At 51.0% G+C, this 21,993-nt stretch overlaps 1 protein-coding gene across 9 annotated transcripts in view; it reads left to right on the top strand.

Annotated features, from left to right (window-relative positions):
• TNRC6A (trinucleotide repeat containing adaptor 6A) overlaps positions 1–21,993 on the top strand; it is an 81,790-nt gene that overhangs the window by 13,541 nt on the left and 46,256 nt on the right. For 7 of the 9 annotated variants that reach the window (XM_032197834.1, XM_032197829.1, XM_032197831.1 and 4 more), the window contains exons 1-2: positions 17,788–17,949; positions 18,588–18,635. In XM_032197834.1, coding sequence (XP_032053725.1) covers positions 17,945–17,949; positions 18,588–18,635 — 53 coding nt within the window. In that variant the 5' untranslated portion in view covers positions 17,788–17,944. Of the gene's footprint in view, positions 1–463; positions 538–17,787; positions 17,950–18,367; positions 18,389–18,587; positions 18,636–21,993 lie in introns of those variants that run through there. The other 2 variants (XM_032197830.1, XM_032197833.1) reach the window with 2 other exon arrangements.

The following is a 21,993-nucleotide window of genomic DNA, read 5'->3' as shown; positions in this document are numbered from 1 at the left end:
GTTCCTGTAACTCATTTTTATTTTCTTCCTACAAGCTCACAACACGGGCTCTAAAACGTGCCGAGCATGTTCCCTGGTGCCGCTGACTTATGACATCTGTGGGGCTCAGGTTCACAAAGTGCTTTTATCATGTCACAGGCGGTACCTTGACTAGCTGTTGTCACTTTTCAGGGTACAAAGATGGGGCAGTGTTTGCAGCTTTGCAGCAGCATGAAATGTTCCCAGAAAAGCATCTCTGGGCACAGCTGCCCCAGGCTGTCCACCCACGCTGCCCATGGCCAGCACCAGCCGTGCTGCAGGAGGCGGTGGCATTTGTCCTCCCTCATCCCCCCTGTCACTGCAGCTCTGGGACCTGGGCAGCGGCAGCCCCACAGGAGCTGCACCTTGGCTGCATCTCGGCCTCGGGGCTCTGCTCCCTGCCGCAGCCGAGCTGAAACCTCTCCTGTCTTTTGTTTCCGTGAAGGTCAGAGAAGAGTCACCGCCCTTTAAGTGCCAAGAAGAGGCCTTCCACCCTCTGGTGCAAGAAGACTTTGAACAGTAAGGCAGCTGCTTTTCCTTTCCGAATGGTTGCTGCTTGATTGCATGAACATTGATTTTACTCTGGTCGTTTTTTTTCCTTCTTGTCATGAGTTTGATTGCAAGGGTTTGTTTCTTTGCTTTTTCACGTAATTCAGCTCTGGCAGTCCCACAAACAGCCATGTCTTTGATGGGGTATTGTCCTTCTGCTCGCACTGAAGTCCTTCCAGTGATGCTTCCCGACCACCGGTTGCAATTTCCATGCAGCCTGGGTTGGCAGTTCTCGGGTGCTGCCTCCCCACCGGCTATCCTGGGGCCAGCAGGGAGGCATTGTGCACAGTGCCAGGCAGAGGAGAGCAGCACCAGCACACCACGGGGCAGCTGGGGCTGTTTGGCTCTGCAGGACCTTGATTTAATTATGCCAATGGCTGCAGCTGGCACCCAGCCGGAGCCGCACAGTCCCTGCCAGGTTGCTGTGATGGATCTCCAGAAGCGCGCTCTGCCTGCGCTGCCCTGCAGCCCCTGCTCTGACCGTCCGCAGGGCGAGCTCCATCACTGTGCCATGGCCAGCAAAGCCCCTGGTGTGACAAATTCATGTGTTAGCCAGGATAATTCTCCCACAGGGAGACTGGAGTGGCCCCAGCCAGTACCACTGGTCCTGGTGCTGGCACAGTTGCGCACCAGGCCAGGTTTGCTATCCCGTGTGCTGGCGTGCAGAAATGCACAAGGTGGCTGGCACAAAGTAGTAGGTAAGGCACAGCAAGCACAGGGTGATGGGATGGGCTGGCACCACTGAAACCACTCAGCCACTGCAGCAGTCACCAGTCACCACACAGCGGGGAGGCAGTGCAGGGAGCGGGGGCACCTGGTGGCACCGGCGGCTGCCCGGGCAGAAAGGCGCCCGCCTGCTGGAAGTGGCAGGGAAATGGAGCGGAGTCAGCCATAAATTAGGCATGATGAGGGCGGGCTGGGACACAGGAGCCCAGGCTCATTACTGATGAGCTCTCTCCCCGGGTCCTGCTGTGTATTTATTTATTTGTCCTGAAGCTACTTGGAGCGTGAATTCCCCTCTCAGGCAGGCAGCGGTGAGCAAGGCGCTCCCGATAGCACAGGGGGAGCTCGGCTCCACCGGTGTGGTCCAGCACAGCCCCTTGTCCTTGTTGCTGAGACCTCCTCCCTGGCACCAGGGTGCACTGAGAAGGAAACAGCACAGCAGATAAACCTGCCATGGCTGGGGAGCATGCTGAGTTTGGGCAGATGTGTGCACCCTGCCTCGTGTCAGAGCACTGTGCATGGGTCAGGGTAAGTGTGGTCTTCCCCATCCGCATCCCCTGGATGGGATCTGCCTGGAGCTTTGCCTGAAGTGAAACCTCGTCGAGATCAACGCCAAGTGGTCCTGCCCTGGGCTTTGGTCGTGAGGTGGGGAGGAGCCTCCTTTATTCTACATGTAGCTCTTGGGATTCACCCCTCCCCCAGGACAAGCCCATTGCTGAAAACGCCTTTTAGAAGCTCTGGTCACAGTCAAAATTAAATCAGAAAATGAACTATTACTGAAAGTGACTTGGAGTTGCTCAAGATTTATATGCTTTGGGCAGCTTGAACTCCATTTGCTGGGATACCTAGGGAAGCCTCAGCCACTAGCGCACCGTGACCGTTTGCAATTTCACACCACTTTAAACTCGCTCTCATTGAGATTGGGGAGATGAAAAATGTCTTTATTAAGAGAAGTCACAGGTCCCTGATTGGCTGCTAAATGTGTTTTAATGTGTGGTGTGAGCGGGGAGGGCAGGACGGGGTGCGGGGCACACTGGCGGCTGAGCTCACGTGGCAGCCTGGCAGGGCAGAGGGGCTCTGAACAAAGGATTTACCTTCAGTTTCCTGCTGCCTGGACCGTCTCGAGATGGTTAGTGATGGTTCTGCACCACCCTGGGGACAACCTCAGGTTGGCTGGGCTGCTGTGCTCCCGCTGGGCTTCCTTAGTGTGATCCTGGCAGCATCTCCCAATGAGGCACTGTCCGCGGACACGCGTGTGTACACACGTTAAACATAACCGAGACAGTTAAACTCGCCATTGTTTGTGCTCCAACAAGTGAGTGTCTTGGTGACCATCCTCCCCGTCATCACACCGATCTCGAGCAGCTCCCATGCGCAGCGCAGACGGGGAGCTGCGGAGAGGTGTTTATGCTTCCTGCTGCTCTTGTTTCTCCAGCAGACCTCTGTGGGTATTCACTCCATAATGATCTTTTATTCTCGCATTTGTATCTTTACTCCAGGAATCATGCACTGAACCTGGAGTGAAGTCAAGCACAGACCCTCCTCCCCGCTCATCCAGCAATGCAGTTTACAAAAGGCTCTGTTATTATCCCCGCATCCACACTCTCTAACCCTGTAATTAGATGCTTAGGCTATGATTGCCCCATTGTCCGCTGGATGGGTTTAATCATTCTTTTCTCCTACAGTGGCAATTTTGTTCCAATTAATTATTTCAGTTTGAACAGCAATAACTGGTTGAGTTTAGAGAGAAATTAAAAGGGTAGAGCAGGATAATGAAGAGTGAGCTAACAAGGGAGAGACTGCAAACAGGGCTGCCGCGCATCCCTGCTTCTCTTCCAGCTCTCCTTCGCTCCCCAGGGAGCTTTCTGGGGCTTGAAAGTGTTCCCACCAGAACCATGGGTCCTGCACAGTGCAGAAGCTCTGCCTGGCTTTGTCCATGCCTGGAAGCTGTTACTGGGTCTGGTGGAAGCAACAGGGTATGCTCGTGGGTTTGTCAGCCCAGGAAGGAAGGTGTTTCTCATTCAGGCTTTAATTGATGCATCCTAGGCTCTGGTACAGGCAAGGCGAGGTTTTGTCTGGTTGTGCTATCTACCTAATGTTTTCCTCCCCAGTGAACACACGTCCCAGTTCTGTCCCAGCTCATCAGGGTTTGTGGTCGCTTCCCACGAGACTCCCTGGGAAAGCGAGTTCTCAGTGCTGGGATGCACCAGGAGGGACGTGAGGCAGCGAAACAAGGTGCAAAAGAGAGCAAGTTGCCTGGCCCAGCGTTCGCATGGCAGCACCTCCTCAGAATGAGGAAACTTCTCTGCAGTCCTGCTCCTCGTCAGCTCCTGGCTGGTTTTCAGAGCAGCATCGCTGTCTCCATGAGCCTGGCTGCAGCTCTCTGCTGGAGGAGACGCAGACCAAGCCCCACTGCTGGTGGGAGCCTGCTGCTCACCCCGGCCCCCCCTGCCCACCCGTCCCAGGCAAGAAGCTGCTGCCAGTGGCACCCTGTGCTGCCAGCCACGCTGCGCCTTCACAGCCACCTGCGGAGCCCTACTGGCAGTGCTCCGACCCTCCCAAAACAGCCGGCTGCTGGGCTAGCTAGCACACCTGAGGGCCAGGTGCAGGCAGCATGTCCCATGCTGCCGTGTCTCTGAAGGTGAGACCTGCAGGAGGGCAGCACCTGGGAGGCTCTGCTGCTGCCGTGTCCCACAGCATCTCCTTGCCCACCTGTGTGACAGTGGGACCGTGCCCTGTGCCCTCTGCTCCAGCAGAAGGTGCTGCTGTGGCCAGGGCAGGCGGCAGTGAGCCGGGGCAGGCTCTGTGTGGGCACGGCAGCAAAGGCAGCTCCATAATTTGGGGTCAGTCTAGGGCTCCCAGTGCACGTGAAGAACCTGCCAGAGCCACAGCACTGCTGTGAATCTATATTTAGATGTTTCTGGCCCCACTTTACTTTTAGATCTGTGTTGGTATGAACAGAAACTAACGCACAGCCAGCCCTGGGGGTAGTGTACGCAGCTCTGGCTCTGGGCTCCCCAGATGAGAGGAGTTTTGCTGTGGCAGTCACTGAGGCTCTGGGCTCTGCTCCCTGGCCTCACTGCCCTCTGCTCAGCCCCCTGCACGACCACCGTGCCCAGAGCTTTGTGACCAAGAACAGCCAAAGGCACAGGGGTCAGGGCTCCTGCCTGCTGTGTCGTGGCAAAGCCGGGGAAAGATGATAGTGCAGCTCCTCCCGCATGGTGAGGATGCTCACTGGGAGCAGCAGAGGCTCTCCTCCCACTGTGTCTCACACCAGGGTGGCCTGGGGACGAGGTGGCCTCGGGTGACAGTGTGGGCAGGGGGACGTGGGGCTGGAGGGGCTGCTGCACCGCGAGGCTGCGCTCACCGGCACCAGGGGGCACGTCGAGCCAAAGCCAACGGCAAACCGTGGGCTCTAAATCACTCATTAATTCAGGGGAATTATCAGCTGGCGCGGGTGCCATTCTCAAGGTGATTCGGGATGCAACTGATTTGGGTTAAATAAATAAATAAATAAATATCGTAAGGTTATACAAGGTTTTGAAGAGAGAGGGGGGAAAAAAATTGATGCCTTTCAGGAGTTACAGAAATGCTGCCTGTGCAATTCATGTATAATTCAATGAATTCCAGAGTAGTTTGAATATTTAAATTATGTATGATCAAAGCAATAAAGAAATCTGCATTTCCTCACTCCGAGCCCCCCAGACATAATGCTCCCAAGCGTCCCCTCCCCGAAAGGCAGCTCCTCGCTTCCACACTCCCAGATCTATTGAGCCTCGTCGCTCCAAAGAAATTGAGTTCGACTGGAAAAATACGGCCGCCGAGCGCAGCCGCTGCTCCTCAGCGAGCGCGCCACGCACTGCATGGAGAGCCCGCGCCGTTACCGGGGCAATGGGCAGCCCGGGGGGGCGGTGGGCACAGGAGCAGCCCCCCAGCAGCCCCCCAGCAGCCCCAGTGCAGCGGTGCCAAGCCATGCGGGGGCTGCAGCCCTGCCCCTCGGGGTCTGCAGAGGGGCAGCTCTGGTTTCACTGCGCCCCCGCCTGCGTTGCTGTGTGTGCTGGTGGGCTCAGCCCCCGCTGAGCCCCTGCCCATCCGCCCCTCTGCTGCAGCTTCCCTCCTGCTACGGCCATGGCAAGCTGGGCAGGGGAAAAAAGCAAAAAGGGGAGGAAAAAAAAAACAAACACAAAAACATAACAAAATGCAGCTTCTGCCCCTCCCCCCTGCTCTTCTCCAGATGCTGTAAATTTTCATTAGTATTCTGTAATTTAATGATCAATTCCCAAGAGAAAATTAGTCTTCAATTTACAAAAAAATCCCTGTTAATTTAAGCATAATAGTAGGAGAGCGGTGCGGGTGCCAGGGCCCAGTCCTGCACCTCCCACTCTTCCCTCTCCACAGCCTTGCAAAGGGCAAGCACAAGGGGGAATTTTAATAACACTCCCAAGTCCATTCCAAATCTCCCAATGAAGACTGCGGAGAGGTTCCTGGGGGCAAGAAAAGCAATTTCCTCCCGAAACAAGAGGTTATTCTGAGCCAGGCGGGCACAGCTTCAGCTGCAGGTTGACGCTGATAGACCCGGCAAGGTGGGAGCTGAGCGGGGCCAGCGCCGGCCCCTGGGGACCGCGGTGCCATGGCCCCGGTGGCACTGGGGACAGCAGCGCTGCCCGGCACCGGCAGCACCCGTCCCCACGCACCAAGGGCAGCGGGCAAATCCCAAGCGATGCAGACGGAAGCCGTCGCCTCCAGATATTGAGATAGATGGTGGTGGCTTCGCTCATTAGAAGTTGTGGCAAAGGGTAGGTGCTGGGAGTCTCCAACCCGGGGAAGAGCTGCGAGGGGAGCTCATTAACTTGAAAAATTGGGTCCAGAGGGCTCATTTGTCTGATATCAGCTTACTGTTTTTTCTAGTAATGTAGGAAGTGAGCGAGGGAGATGTGAGCCTCTCCTCAGTGACCGACTCTTTGATTTACCCCTTTCTGATTCATGTCCTCTCCTTCAAATTGCCTGTAGTGCTGTTTGTTTTCCTTAGGTCTCAAGCTGATCCGCATGGAACGCTTTGCTCCCCTCATGCAGCACCTGTAGGGCAGGTTGGGCACTGCTGTGTCCTTACCCCAGCGCCACGAGGCTGCTCTGTCGGGACATGGCCACATCTTTGCTCAGGCCAAGGTGCTCACGGAGCAAGATTTCCCAAAGCAGGCAGGACCGGGAAGCTCCTCGTAGGCCCTGCACCCAGGATGGATCCGCTGAGCTCTCTGCTTTGCTGTGTGCTTGTGTCCGTCCCTAACCAACCTGTTCCTTGACGGGGCTTGAGCATCCCGCTATGCCCCCACTCTCCCCACCCTCAGGAGGTGCCACAGCTCACCGTGCTCCCCCCCGGGACCCCCAGCACCCACTCCCTGCCTTGCTGCCCGAGCACACCTCCTGCCTCCCCCCCTTCCTTCCCCATCACTTGGGGGGTGGCTGCGCGGGCAGAGGCTGCCCTGAGGTGCTGGGCACAGCCGAGCCACCAGCCACTGGTCCCCTGGGGCCACACGGGAGCTTCGTGGGCCATGGGACAGGAGCACCCCATCCAAGGAGGCTGGCGGGGCTGCCCAACGCGTCTCCACCCCGCCTGCGAGCAGGCAGGCAGCAAAAGTGACAATTAATCAAGTGTTAGCAGCAATCATGTTAATTGCATCAAGCTATTAATAAAGGCAGATCTGTCAAAGCACAGTAAATACTTGAGAGGAAGTCAAGGAGCTGTCCCTGCCAAATGCAGTCCCCTAGCCCCACACAGGGCGGGCAATGAGGAGGAGGAGGAAGAGGAGGAGGAGGAGGAGGAGGAGCAGCACGGTTCTGTCAGGGTCCTGTGCAGGAGAAGGCCACGCAGGCTCGGGGCTGCACGCCCAGGTCAGCATTTGTGGCTGCTATCAAAAGGCAGTTTAGAGTCTGGGGTAACTGACACAGATGTAAGTAATGTTCTCTTTACAGCCAGCCTTTCCCCGAGATGTTGTTAAATTAGAAGGGAAATCTATTTCCTGTTTAAAAAAAAAAAAAAAAGAGGCGAGTGAACTCAGTGTTAAATATAGATATATGATATGTAAATGAATCTGACAACTGAGTGAATAAAAAATGAAGGTTTAAATTATTGAAGGGTAGGAGGAGATGGCGCATGCAAATAGCATTAATGTGGAAAGAGGCAGCTCTCTGAACGGGGAAAGGAGGTTTTGAAACATAATTATTTCTTTTAAGAAAAGGGCTACATATTAAATAAAAGCCAACAGAACCAGCACATGTTTATTTCAAAGGCCTTTCTTTCTATCATGTCACTTTATTCTCCTGCCTTTTTTTTTTAATTCTTTTTTTTTTTTTTTCTCCTGCAAAGCCATGAGAGAAATCGAAGGCTACTGAATATTTTAGCTTTAATTAAAATAAGATAAATTAAGTTTTGATTGCCACACAAGAACAAATGGGTCCCAGAGACAGCCGATCACAGGCGGCTGTGAGAAGGTGTTTCCTAATTGATTTGGTGGGGACGGAGCTCACCCGTCCCCATCACACACACACACACACTGTGGTTCATCACCATCACCGGGAAACTGCGACGGCTTCCTGAACATTTGCAAGGATAGCAGGGACTGAAATGGAAAAACACCTGCCTGGAGATGTTAGCCCACCAGAAGGAGTTAACTGCACTAGGCGTGAAGATAATCTGTTTGGGTTTGCTCTTGTTTCATTGCATATGTAGTGAAGACTGTGGGGTTGGGACACAGGGAGTGAAACAGCCCAGGCTGAGCTGGCTCCAGGGCGCTGAGGCTGTGGGGTTGGGGTTGCAGGGAGCACTGGTGGTTCACTGTTGGAAATAGAGAACCAGCTGGGTATTTTTGTCAGCAGTAAAGCTGACAAGGTAGTCTCACGGAATGGGTACTCTGCAAGCGCAGTAAATGTCTTCATTACCTTTCCATAGCTATATTTATGCCTCTCTGACCCTCTTCAGGACTGACAGGGCAGGTTACGGGTTTCCTTTTCCTAATTCAGTACATGATGGCTTGGGACGAGTTGTTAAAGCTATAGATCAAAATGTCATTTATTAGAAAAGTGCCTCCCCGGGGATTCTTACCCTTCGTTTATTATTTGTTGTGTGCTGACAGCATGCTTTGCTCTGTCTAATCTGTCTTTCTGGCTATTTATATAGCTCTCATCACGGTAGCACCTGGGTGTCTCCCTTTGCTTAAAAAATGATGTTCTGTCTCTCCTCTTTCCCTGCTCTGGGAAGTGGGGTGCAGGCTGCCACCCCGGAGGTGTTGTGCTGTTGGTGTGAAAAGTGTGCAGGATTGATTTCCCCGTGGGCTGCCTGCTGTGAGCCCCCCGTGCTGCGTGGCTGTCCCCAGTCCTGGCGGGGCATGGGGGGACCTGCACAAGCCCTGCCAAGCTCCCAGCTCACCGGGGATGGGCAAAACACGGGAACCAACAGGCTCAGAGGGGCGGCTTTTGCACCTGCCCGGCAGGAAGCAGTGGCCACTTTCGCTCCCTTCCCTGGCCTCACGGTTTGGTGGCAGCCTCAGCAGGCAGTGTTAGTGGAGGGGCTGTGGGGCTGCAGCCACCGGGGGGTCCTGGCCCCCACCCACATCACGCCACACTCGGCTGGATCCAGCCCGTGCCCCGTGCGGTTCTTGTGCTTTACGTGGTAGATTGCCTGCACAGCTATCAGACGCACAGTGTTCATGGCCACAAAGCCTCAAAGAGCAGCCCGCCAGCCAGAAGTTGTTGAAATAATTCTAAATAGAGACTGCTAAACCCTTATGCAAATAATTCAGGAGCTGAGAAGGAGATGGATTTGCTGAATTAGTTGTTCTGTATGTAGCACTGCCTGGGACAGACTAGCAAACCAATTAAAGCAATTCCTCCCACAGACAACTTTTGCATTGATGAAACGAGTGGGGACGATAATTCCTTCTTGGATTCCCCCTCATTTTCACTGCCTGCTTGAAGGATGCAATTCATTGTGCTTGCCTTCCCCTTAGACTAGCAAATAATGTCAGCAGCTAAGCTGTAGGTGCACACATATCTCTGTGCAATCTGTACAGGAGATTGCAGTCTATCTGCTAGATTGCACTGACTCTCTAATTTGCTTAGGCAAGCACAAAGCTTTCCTTAGCAGACAAATATGGCACTGACAATACACCTACAAACCCTGCTGTGTGAGAGATGTTGTGAGTTTACCATTGAGAGTTATTTGCGGGTCTGTAGCCAAGAAAGTGGGTCCAGGAATCCTCCAGGCAATGTCCATCACACACCTGCGCTGTAGCAACAATTTACTTCCCACGTAACTGAGAGCTGCCCAGCAGGGTCTTTGGTGAATTCCATGAAGTTTTCTGAAAACCATCCTCCCTGACTCCAGGAAGTCCTCCGTAGGACACCAATCTTACCTTCAAACACACTCTGCTATTCAAACCTTTACCCTTGGAAACTCACCCTCTGTCACTCTGTAAGGATGCTGCCTTTTCACTTCTCCCCATGATATCTGCCAGGCCAGAGTGCATTTTATACAGCTGGGGACAGCTGGGGAAAGTTACTAATCACCTAACCCATGAGTACAATAGAGACTAAAAGCTGAATTTTTAATGATCTGAATGTACAAAGCCAGGTTTTGTCACAGTCCCCAGGGGGCTCGGGGCTCACCTCCGTTTCCCACAGCTTTCCACCCACTGTCTGACACTTTGCTAGAGACCGAGCTTCCCATCAGGATGGGGATGGTGCCTCTGCTGCCTGCCCGCTCCATCCCTGCCCGCTCCATCCCTGCCTGCTCCATCCCTGCCTGCCCCCTGCCCACCCGCTGCCCCAGGGGCTCTGCCCCGCGGTCTCCATCCCAATTCCCCCGCTGCACACCGCCAAGTGCCGCACCGTGCCCGCAGCCTTTGTGTGCGCTGCGCGCTGGCAGGCAGCCAGCCCGTCCTTCCCCAGCTGCCTTTGTTCTGCGGGAGCTGAGCGATGCAGGCACGCGGCCTCGCTGCTGTGCTCCAAAATGTGGGGCAGGCTTGTGGCTGCTGCCTGCCCCGGGCAGAGCCCGGCAGAGGACCACGGGCCTGCAGCGGCTGTGGGGTGCCCGATGGCGGGGCAAGCAGGGTGGAGCCGTTCTCCTTCTCTCTGCCGCTGCCTGGGTGTGTCTGCGATTTCCTTGCGCGGTCAGACGTGCCCTTCCCAGAGCAGCCCTGACCACGAGGCTCAGCTGCAGCTGGATTTGCTGCACCGCACACCCGGTAGCTGAGATCCCAGCTCTGGGTGGCAGAAAAGCTGCTGGGGTCAAAGAGGAGCCCCCGGGTGGGACCCTGGGGGCCAGCCCAACCATGGAGCCAAACCTGCCCAGCCTGGTGCGCCCACCCTGCCCCTGCCCCAGGGATGCTGCCCCGGCGGTGAGGTCCTGCAGGTGGCCACGCTGCACCGGGCAGCAGGCGGGACAGGAGCCTCTGGTGTCATCCCACATCTGCAGCCTGGCTGCTGCTGCGCTGGGTTGCAGCTGGAAGTGGGCACGAAGCTGCTGGCCTCAAAGGTCTGGCAGCAAAGACCTTTCATCTTGCTAAACCTCAGACAGTCTCCTAAGTAATTTACTGCATCATTGTGGTGAGATGGAAACCACTCCAGCGCTGCAGTTCCCACGACACATTTCACAGGAGTCACGGTGTCAGCCTAGATGTGTTTCCTACCTCCCAGTTTAGGAAATTGCTTATGAACAACTGTTAGGAATGCCAAGTTCCCCTCCTCTCCGATCCCATCCCAGTGCCTCCTCTCTCTGCCCTGCAGAGGGTATTCAGAGCAGGCTGGGCCTGACGGGGAGAAGCCAGGCAGGGCAAGGCAGTGGAGAGCCACCAGCAGACACGGGCAGACACGGCCATTCGTGACCTGTCAGGTCCGCTGGGGTCTGAAGCTCTAGTTTAAAGAGAAGGCTGAGAAAAAAATCCTAATTGTTAAAAAAAAAAATAAAATAAATATTATATGAGCGAGGGTCCCCAGGTACATACTGATGTCAAAAGGTGAGAGAAAAGTGTGGCCATGCAGCTGCCCCTCAGTAGGGCCACGGTTACGCACCCATCTGTCTGAGGCAGGAAGCCATTTTACAGGGCCAGCATTAAACCAGGTCTTGTATATAAATAGTTGTACAGCCACATGTCTCCCTGCACTTCTGGGTGCACTTGTTTGTCATTCCAGAGACTGTAAGTGACTTTATTCATACACTGCGGCCTACTGTACAGCGCATCCTCCACGCCCCAGGTGTTCTCTGCTGTTGTCAGAGAGGAGTGCAGCAGAGGTGAAATCTGCCATCGGACCGCGCTGTGCTGTGCTGAGTGCCTGTTGGGCTGGCCAGCCAGCGAGCGCTGCTGCTGAGGAGCTGTGCTGCGGCTGCAGGAGGCGGCAGGCAGCGCACACAAACCCCGCTGCAGCCGGCAGCCGGCCCCGGCAGCGTCCCTTTGCAGCAGTGGCTGTCCCCACAGCACGGCTGCGCCGCTCCTGGTGCTCCCTGTGGCGCTGGTCGGGGCAGGAGGAGGGACGGAGCACTTCTCCCTGCGTGCTTCATCCCCGTGTTCCTGCCAGGTGGTGGAGGACACCATTTTGTTGTTTTGTGCCTCTCCAAGTAGTGCCGCGCTACTCTCTGGATTTTTATTTATATTTAGCAAAAAACCTACAAATAAACTAGAAAGAGCCACGGCAGCAAAGCAGCTGACCACTCGCAGTGACCCAGCCAGCTCTGGAATGGGCACAGCCTGGGGACCCGCGCCAGTGCCCAGCCGTGCCGTGGATGGGAGCAGATGATGGGGAAGGGGCAAAGAGGGGAGGGCGCGATGGAACCCCGAGTGCAATTTTCTTCCCAAGTGCAATGCAGCCTTGGTAAATAAAGATTGGAAACGTCTCTTGCACTGCGCCACTTAAGAGACCAGGGGATGTGAGGACGGCGTAATTGGCTGGATGCAGAGTGAAATTCAGGCTCAGCGATTCCATTTTACAGTTGGCAGCCTTCCCAAGCACAGATCAGGGGAAGCAAGTTGGACTAGCTTTAAAACACAGGGAAATTCTTTATCTTTTATAATTTTTTGCTGATTTAAAGGGTAGGATTAAATTCTCATTTAATAACCCCAAGTGCCTGCTCTCCCCCGCTCTGATCACTCTGTGTAATGGTGATAATGCTGGAAAGGCACTTGGAGCCTGGAGGCAAGGCAGCAAATTTTCTTTTCCTGAGCGCAGATCTAATGATTGTTTGCTACTGCAGCCTGTGAAACAGGCACTGACTGCTTAATCATGAGCCTTCGCCTAAGATTTCAGGAGCTGTTTTCCAGGTCTGTGTGGAAGGCAAGCTGAACACTTTCTGTTAGCACCTTCCAACTTTGTCATTTGCGTTTCTTCCTCCTAATTAAGGATCCTACAGAGACCCAGATGTCTAACATAAATAGTCCAGTTGTCTTGCCTGAGCTGCTCCTGGGCGGGCAATGTGTTTATGAGCAAGAACTGCTTCTTCAGTGCCTTTATATTACCACCTCTTACCATCGGCTAAGCTATTTTTAAATCGTTCTAAAAATGCATCCTGTAAATAAAACCTCTACAATGAACAAGAAGAGGAGCCTCCTAGCAGAGTAACACAGAGAGCCTCTCTGTGAACAAGAAGACTGTTTTCCCTTGTCTGTCAGATCAGCTCATTTAGATTATTTAAGTCAAGTGCAATTTTGAAAACAATCTGTTTTGCTCATGACAGCTTCTTCATTCTGTATAATGATGCTGAATGTAACAAGCGGCAAAGGGTTATTGACGGCAAATTCTCCACATTCCCAGGCCTGCGCTTCTCATGCCGACTTATAAAAGGAGCCCCTTGCTTTATTTTCCCCAGACATTAAGCAGAAAGTATTTTCTAATGTGTCGGCTTTAGAATGCCGCGCTGAAGCTTCATTTTGCATGAAGCCTTGACAGCAAACACAGATAAAGGGGAAGGGTGGAGGGAAGGGGAAACTCTGAAATGGCGCCAGCTCGTTTTTAACTGTTTTTAGTCAGTACGTTTCTCTCTCTCTTGCAGTTCACTCTCTCGCTCTGATTATGTAAAAATCCTAATTAAAAAGTTAATGGGGAACTTGAAGACTGGAGAATCCAGATGTGTGCCAGGCTGGCAGGGGGCAGATGGTAGCTGCTGTTGTTGGGAAAAGATATCTGGGGATCAGTGACCAGAAGGCCATGTTTACCGACTGGTGAAAATGTAACTGTAAAGATCCATCACTGGCAGCTGCCTGGAAGCAGAGCCCTTGAGTATTTGTTTCCATTATTTCTAATTTCACATATGACTGTAGTGCTATGGGGACATTCAAATACACACCAGGAAAGCAGTCGCCAGATGAACCTCAGCGCTACAAGGACACAACGTAATGTTTCCCAAATCCCCAACCTCTCACCTTGCTGGGGGCAGGTGGGTGCTGCAGGAGGGCTCTCCCCACCAAGCAGCCATCGCCCTCATCCCTCGCCAGCATCAAGGCGAGCAGCGGGGCCGTCCTCTGCGGGCTGCTCTGCCCCCTGCACTCCCTATGGCCGCTGCTCCGCCACCAGGAGAGGGAGAGGTGGGGAGCCGCAGGCACCGCTCCCAAGCACTGCCCATCTCTGCAGGGATGGGGAAGGGGACAGACGGATGTCTCCAGCAGGCCCAGCTGGCAAACATCTGACCGAACAACCTTACACCACATCAAAGTGCTTTGGACATCAGCCTGGGTGGATGTTGGGCGCTGCCTGTAAACGTGCTGGAATGCCTCTGCCGTTCTGAGCACACCAGTGGAGGGTGTGGAGGAAGGTTCACTGGCAGCACTGGCTGGATTCCTCCCTGCATGCAGCACCTGAAGTACTCCTTCACCCACTTGTGAAAACGGTGGCTTCCTAGAGACAGTGAGCCCATAAGGAAGCGACATTTCATAATTATGACATTTCATAATGGATGTTAAAGACTTTTCTGCCCTTCAGCTGCTCCCAACCCAGATGGTTACACACACCCCTGTAAGTGCAGGGTGTTATTTTACTGTCCTTTTGCTGGCTGAAACAAGAAGCCTGGAGGTCCAAGCTCTAATGAACACAAGAGAAAAAGAAGAAAGAATGAAACAAAAAAATGTAGCGAGCAGGACAGAAAGTGACCCAGATCTTCTCTTCCAAATAACCTTATGCTCAACAAAACTTCAAATCTAAGGGCAAGGGTGGCTAACACTGGCGCCAATTCTGGAGGTGGCAAAACTGGCTTGCTTTGCTCTTACGAGCACTGTGGCAATCAGAAGGGGCAACAGGAGCTCAGAAGAAGTAACTATAGCACAAGCTCCAGCACAGTTCTCCTATAGCATCTCATCACCATCCTGTGTTGTGTCTGTTGGCAAATGGGGAGAACCAGCGTAGTTAAAGGGTGTCCCGTGTTACCCTGTCATGCACATTCCAAACAGCCGCTGTGTGGCTGATGAGTTGAATGATGAAGTCCGAATTCAGAACAGAAGGCCTCTCAATATGCAGTTCTGCATCTCTGGCAGGATTTAAAACAAGGAGAGGCTATCTAGCGCCACTTCCACCCAATTGCTGTGGCCTGTTAAGTGTGGCAGCTTGACTAACAGTCCTTTTGCTGCTTCTTGAAGAAAACGTTCTTTTTATTTGAGGGTTGTTGACTTGCCGTATTTTCACCAGTGTATCCAGCAGTGAAGCAGCCAGTTTCATAGCTGGAAGAACATAGCTGAAATAAAGTGTTAGTTGTGAGGGTGAAAGATTTAGGATCGCAATGTTGGTGTGAGATGTTGGCATAGGAAGTAGGGGGATAGTTAACGCAGCAGATTTGCTGATAATGTACAACAAATTGTAATATTTACAATACAGAATGGAAGGAATTGCTACAGCAGTCTAACTGCTGGAAGCATGTGCATAAATAAAATTAGAGAACAAATTAAAATAATAAAGAAAACTACTGACCTTGATTATGAATTTTATTGACAGAGGCATAACACAGTTAACAAAATGTCATAATAAGAGTAATGCATTTATTAGCCTTCCTATCTGAGGACAGACTTAACAACAGTCCTCCTACATTGCGTGCAGTCCCTTTAAAAACAGATGAAACAGGACTGCAGTGAATGAAACTGTCACAGAAAGCTGAATCCAGATGCCAGGAAATAACAGCTTTCATTTACACATAATTACATGACAATCCAAACTTTTTCATAGGAAGAAAAATAAACCTCCAGACCAAATTTAACTTCCAAGTTATTAATAGAAGCAGAGAAACTAATTTCAAACTGTCAGTGCCCTTTTAAGTACATGAAACATAATACTATCACTTTATGCATGTGCATGTTCAGCTCACAGCAATGCAAGCTATATCATTAAGCTCTAGGAAGAGGACAAAAATAACCTTACTGGCTAGGCTGCATTGTCATAAATGCTCATCTTTAATAATGTAGGATCTTCTTCAGCTGAAAAATACTCCATTCATGCTGGCAGAAAGGCAGGTGATATTGCAGCAAACTTCCAGAGACAATTGCTCATTTGTCCAGGGCGTCCATTTATTTTACAGGTGAATGAAATGGCATTCATTTTTTTCACTAACACTAATAAGAATGGTAAAAGCCAATTGAAACTGAGCTGGTAAATGTCTGTAATAATGTTGCAAGCTGGATGCAAGAAGAGAGCAAAGACTTCCCTATGCCAACAACACCACTTTTCTCAGCAGCTCTTATAATAGAGCAGACAGGATGATGCTTATTTCCATTTGAACAGTAGAAGGGAGTTTAGAAGAAAATTAAATTCCTGAGCATTACTGTAGGCACATACAATAACAATTATTCCCTTGAACAGTAGCTGTTCAGACTGCCAGGGTATTTTTAACTAGTGCTTTAGAACTAAATGAGGAATGCCAGCGAGCAGCCATCTGAATGACAGCTTTGCTGTGCACCAAAACAACCTAGCCCGGGACCAGACAGAATATATTGAAAGCTAATATATCTCGTTATATTTCTGAGATTGGTTTGCAGAGATGTAGCTACAAGTATGATATCAGTACACTTGGTATGGCGCTGATACCTTTCCAGTTCAACTTGTCTAAAAAGAAGCCTCTAATCTGTATTTACTCTTTTCTTATACAGTATGCAAACAGTGGTGCATCTGCGTCTTTCGAAGAATTTTATCCTCTAGGCTTTGGAACTTGGGGACAGAAATCAGCCATAACGTTTCCAAATGCAGGCATGTTAAGCTGACTCACGAGTTTAAAACTACTATTGCAAACAATCTTCTTATATATGCTTATTATTCGTGCAAGTAACAACACTATAAATTGCTCTAACTAACTTAAAATATAAAAACATACTTCCTTGCCATTGTTTATTCTGTAGACTTGGACAGTGAAAATTGAATCTTTTCACTTTCATTTTTGAGGAACTTCCCAATTCTTTCATTTGTAGTATTTGGGCTACAAAGGCCTAATTACAATGCTATCTCTACCTTTCCTACAGAAAAGTGCCTGTAAGGATGCACTTCTGTTTACGGTGACTTTTTATCTGATCTCACCTTCACTCTGTCTCAGCATTACCGTTCTTAATTCTCTTCCATTATTCCCTGTCAGTTCTTTGAGTGATTTAATTTCTCCAAATTAATTTCTGTGATATTTTTACCGAAACCAAGTGCAGTAAAACAGAGTGTGGCTTATCTATTCTTCTCTCTTTATTGCGTGTGTTGAAGTTAATTTAATCTAAAACGTAAACAGAGATCTTTTATTTGTTCAGATGAATGAATTTCTATCTAGGTTTGTGAACACTAGATGCTTTTCAGTGTCCTCTCTCAACCTAAGGAAGCTTGTGGAAGGATAAGAGAAAGGGCTACCTCATGTCATGGTGTTTATTTAGACATTGATGCCTCTTTCCCATCAGAGTCAGTTGTTATTGACGCCCCAAAATTCAGAACAGAACTGGGCATTCAGAACAGAACTGGCCTGAGAACAGAAACAGCCATACCACATAGGGAAAAGTATTGCTGGTAACGTGTGTTATTTGCTTATTTGTGTGTCATCCCGCGTTCCTCAGGGAAACAACCGCTCTTTTCCATGGGTTGTTGCAATGAGGTAGTGGTTGGGATTCTGTATTTTCAGGATAAGTAACAAACATGGTGATAAAACAAGGCCTGAGGGCTGCCACAGCCGCACTCGGTGGGTCAGGGCTCTGCGGCCGCACCCCGGGGTGAGCTCGGGGGCGAGCTCCCTCTGCGGCTGGGGCAGGCCTCACACGGGACGCTCAGGCCCCTGGAGGCCAGACCCGGTGCCCGTCTCCTCCCGCTGCACCGGCCCAGTGTGTGGGGGGAGCTCAGGCGGGGGAGGACGAGGCCTCTCTACGGCCGGGCCCGGGCGCCAGGACGCGGCTCCTCGCGGCCCCATCCCCGTTGCCAGGGCGGTTGCTAGGGCGCCATGTTGGGGAGCGCGGCGACCCGGAAGCGCTGCGGGGCGCGGGGGGGGTTTCGCTTCCTGCGCGGCGGGGCCGGGCCGGCCGGGTGAGGAGGCAGGAAATGGCGGCGGTGCTGCAGCTGCAGCTGCCGGGCCCTCCCGCTCCGCACTGCCGGGCCCAGGCCGCCTAGAGCCGCCGCGACAGCGCCGGGCCCGGGCCGCAGCCACGCCGGGCCGGACTCCGAGCACTTTACATACATGAGGTAGCGGGCGGGGGGAGAGAGAGGGGAGGGGGGGGGCGAGGAGGGGAGGGGAGGGGAGGGGAGGGGAGGGGAGGGGAGGGGCCGGGCGGCGGCGGCGGGGCCCGGGAGCTGCGGGCGGGGGAGGGGCCGGGGCGGGGGGCGCCCCGCGGGGGGGGGGGGGGCGGAGCGGGGCTGGCACCGGGAGCGGAGCCGGAGGGGACGGGGACGGGGACGGGGCCAGGGGCACGGGCAGGGGGCGCGGCGGGGGCTGCATCCCCGCGGTCCCCCCGCCGCAGGGCCGCCGGGAGGGAGGCGGCGGAGCCCCCGGCAGCGCCCCGCGGAGCTCCCGGTCCTGGTCCCGGTCCCGGTCCCGGTCCGCCGCCCGGGAGGTGCGGGCTGCGGCCGTTAGGCGGCCCCGGTGATGCAGCAGAACGGAGCGGCCCCGGGGCTGCCGCGCGGGGTGAGCGCGGGCTGCGGGGCGGGGGGGGGCGGCGAGGGCGGCTCGGGGTGGGCCCCGGGGCGCAACCCCCGGCCGGCACCGGCGGCCTGGGCTGGGCCCGCGGAGCTCGGGGTGGGTCCCGGCCCCGCCGCGGTTTTATTTTTTGTGCTTTCTGCTGCATTTGTGTTGACATGGAAACCGACACCGCTTTCTGTTCCAGAGAATTGGAAGCTAAAGCTACCAAAGAAGTCGAAAGAAAACTAAGCAGGTAAGGTGCTGCTTTGAATTCACTCCCGCAGTTCGGAAAGCGTCAGCATAAGACTAAAAATTATTATGTATTTTTTTTTCCTGGGCCTTTAATTTCACGTTAATTATAAGGGTTAAAAAATAAATAAATTGAAAATGTGCTTGTCTACTGCATAGGGGAGTCTGCAATTTAGGTAGTTCTGTAATCTAAACACCTTTTTAATATAGTTTCTTTTACATAATAACAGTATCAGATCCTCTAATAGAATTTGTTTGCTAGGCTCTTTTGCCAGGAGACTTTTACTAGGGCCATTTGAAATATGTTTAAACCCTGAATTAAAGTGGTTGCTGGTTTTTGCATAGCTTGCTTTTTTTCTTTCTTATGGCAGTTAATCAGTCCCAAACTTTCAGATTAATTTATGATTACACTGTGAAAATTGATCAGATTTCCCCCATTGTCAGTGTGTCTTCCTTTTTTTGATGATATGCATAAGCAGGGTTTGTTTTTTCCATTTTATTGTTGGCATCTGTATAATATATATAGAATCTTCAAGATGCATTTAAAAATGATATTGTGAATATAATGTCCGGGTAATTGTTAAATGGACTTGACTTGCACAGAATATTTTCAAATTACAGCTCTTTAATCTGTCCACCAAAAATTCCAAAGCAGTCTAAAAAATGAATTCTGTGGATAGCGCTCAGTATATACTTGATACCAGAAGCAATTTCAGAACCTTGTTGTTAGATAGAGCGCTGAGATATTTATTTATAACGGCACGAGTCTTAGAGTCACAACAATGTGAAGATCTATTGAATTGCTTGTGAGGTCTCTCCTGTCACGCTGGCAGTATGGGTGGTGAAAAGAGGTGGAAGTAAACTGTGCAACTGCCTGAAGGCAGCGTTCTGTGGGGAGTGGGAACAGATCGAGGTTCACTGAGTAACTTCTGGTATGGCTCGGGTCTCTGTTTTCTGACACAGGAGCTATGTGTTTTCTTCTTTTAAATGGTTAAGAGCTGCTTTTTCCCTTAATGTATCAGTTGTTTTCAGAAACCTGTCATCTAACTGCTTTCTGTTTAGTGAGGGAATTTTCATCATGCGGGCACGTAGCCGGGTAAAGCTGCAGCATGCCTGCTCTGGATAGGCCTGATTGTTTTACTATTGCAGAGCTCAACAGATAGCCTTCATTCTTTCTCTGCTATCGTTATTTATGATCTTATTAAATCTGCAGTGGCCTAGTCAAATTGTAAAAGAGTAAATATCCCTGGGAAAGGTAAATAGACCCATTGTACAATTGCTCTTAATCTAAAATTTCATAGTGTATATACAGACTGTAAACTCTGTGGGATATTGGAATTTCTTCATGCAAGTTCTGCAATTGCCTTTGGAGTTTATGCTTAAAAATAAATAGGTAGGAAATAGCCTTTTTGTAAATCTTAAATATTGGCTTAGACTGGTGGTGTGCGATAGAGTGAGTATTGCAGCTGTTACTACAGCTTGCTTACCCGGTTAGAGCGATGACTTTTAATCTCAGGACTAGAAATTTGGCTCACAAAAGGATCTTCATTTGGTCTGCGTCCTCTTTAAAATGCACTTCTGCAGTGGACGAGGTGTGTACTGCTGGTTTCAGAAATAAGCACAGTGCATGGCTGGCAACAGTAATCCAAATACATGTGTTGCACGTTTTATTGTTGCATAACATTACAAGTGAAATGTAACCTGCTCAGTCTACCTCTGAGCAAGAACGTGTAACCTCCCACTACTAACTAGAGGAATGCAACTTAAATTTGGGTCAAATCAGCAGCAGTAAAAAAGGCCACGCAGTTCTCTTGGTTTAAGAAATAGCTTTTTAATTCTGTTTCCTAAACGGGGCTTTTCTACCTCACTTACGTGGAACTGAGAGAAGGTAAATATCTGAAATATGTTTACAGTTTTACTCCCAAGCACTGGCATTTGACTCGTACTTCACAAGCATACAAATTATAGGGAAGATTAACAACTGTGCTTTCATTCACCCGTTTCTGCTCCATCTGCATTGGTTGCAGGCTGTCCGTGTTCTGGGAAAGCAGACTTTCCCTGACAGCACATACACCTCTAGATTTCATCCATGTATTCTTCTAAGTTTCTGCTGTATGTTTCTTGTTTGTTTTTGTTTTAACTCTGTGTTAGTATGACCACCATATTTGCATGAGGCTTTCCTTTTTTTGCTTTAGAAAAAAATGGGATGGTTCAATGACAGGGGCAGAGGGTGAGAAATGAAGTGGTTTCTGCTGATACGTAAGCACTTGATTTTCTGTTGTTATTTTTTTGTTGTTGTTTGGTTTTTTTTTAGAGGCGGTAGGGGCAGGGCTTTTTTCCTGATAAACTTCCTACAGGATAACTTCTGCAGTCAAGTGAGAAGAGCATACTGCAAAGAGGCAGCATTCTCTTCATACCTTTAAAGACCTTCAGAGATGCTTAAGCAAAACGATAGATTCTTTTCTCCCCTACCCAATCAGTAAGATACCTTTTCAGATGATGCGTAGTTGTCAGGTTGTCCCCATAAGGTAGCTTGCATTTACCTCTTCTTTTTCTAGTGTTACCAGGAACCCATCACGCAGTGTGCTTCTGGACTCCACGTTAATTATACTGCAGCACTCTTCAGTAGTTATGGTGCTGGACTTGAGCAGTCAGTGTTCAAGTTTGTGCCTATGTTACAGATATCCTGCACAACCACTTTGCTTCTGGAGAAGCGATTTAATGGATCTTCCTATCCCCATTTGTTCCGTGAAGATAAGGACTGTTTATTGCTACTGCTAAAGTCTCGTGTATTTAGATGACAAAATCTCAGGGAAATAGATTTGTATGCTTGCGCAGCAGTAAACATGATAAACCCTAATCTTGGGTGAAGCCTCGGGGAGAAAATGGAACCAAAACATTATTCCAGAACTATGGCGTGTTGGTAGTGGTCGCAGTTTGTAACGTGGCTCTACTGAGCCAGCCTCTGTGTTAGGGAAGTGGGAACGATGAGTGGCTCTGAACAAATTGATAATGGTAGACATGAGAGCTGAACTTCTGTCACCTCACTTCTAGGGTGATAAAGACAGGTATTTTGAAAGCAGAAAAGAAAGTAGCTGGCATCTCTTTGCTAATTAGGTATGCACTGAGGTATCAGTTCTTAGCTTGGCAGTGCCTCTTCTTTACGTTAATAGCTGGGAAGAACTAACACATGCAAAATCTGTATACAAGTGGTTTAACTTTCTCATCAGGGGCTTTCTGTGCTCCTGTGTAGTGTGCAGAGTGGTTTTAGTTGTCAGAATGCTTCTCTTCAAGGCGTGTTTTAGGTGTCTTTTGTTGTTAACTTTAAAGTCCCGGCTTCTTTTCCGTAAACTTGGAGGATG

The sequence above is a fragment of the Aythya fuligula genome, chromosome 15 (genome assembly GCF_009819795.1).
Source record: "Aythya fuligula isolate bAytFul2 chromosome 15, bAytFul2.pri, whole genome shotgun sequence".
Taxonomy (NCBI): Eukaryota; Metazoa; Chordata; class Aves; order Anseriformes; family Anatidae; genus Aythya; species Aythya fuligula.
This window is presented reverse-complemented; position numbering and strand designations above follow the sequence as displayed.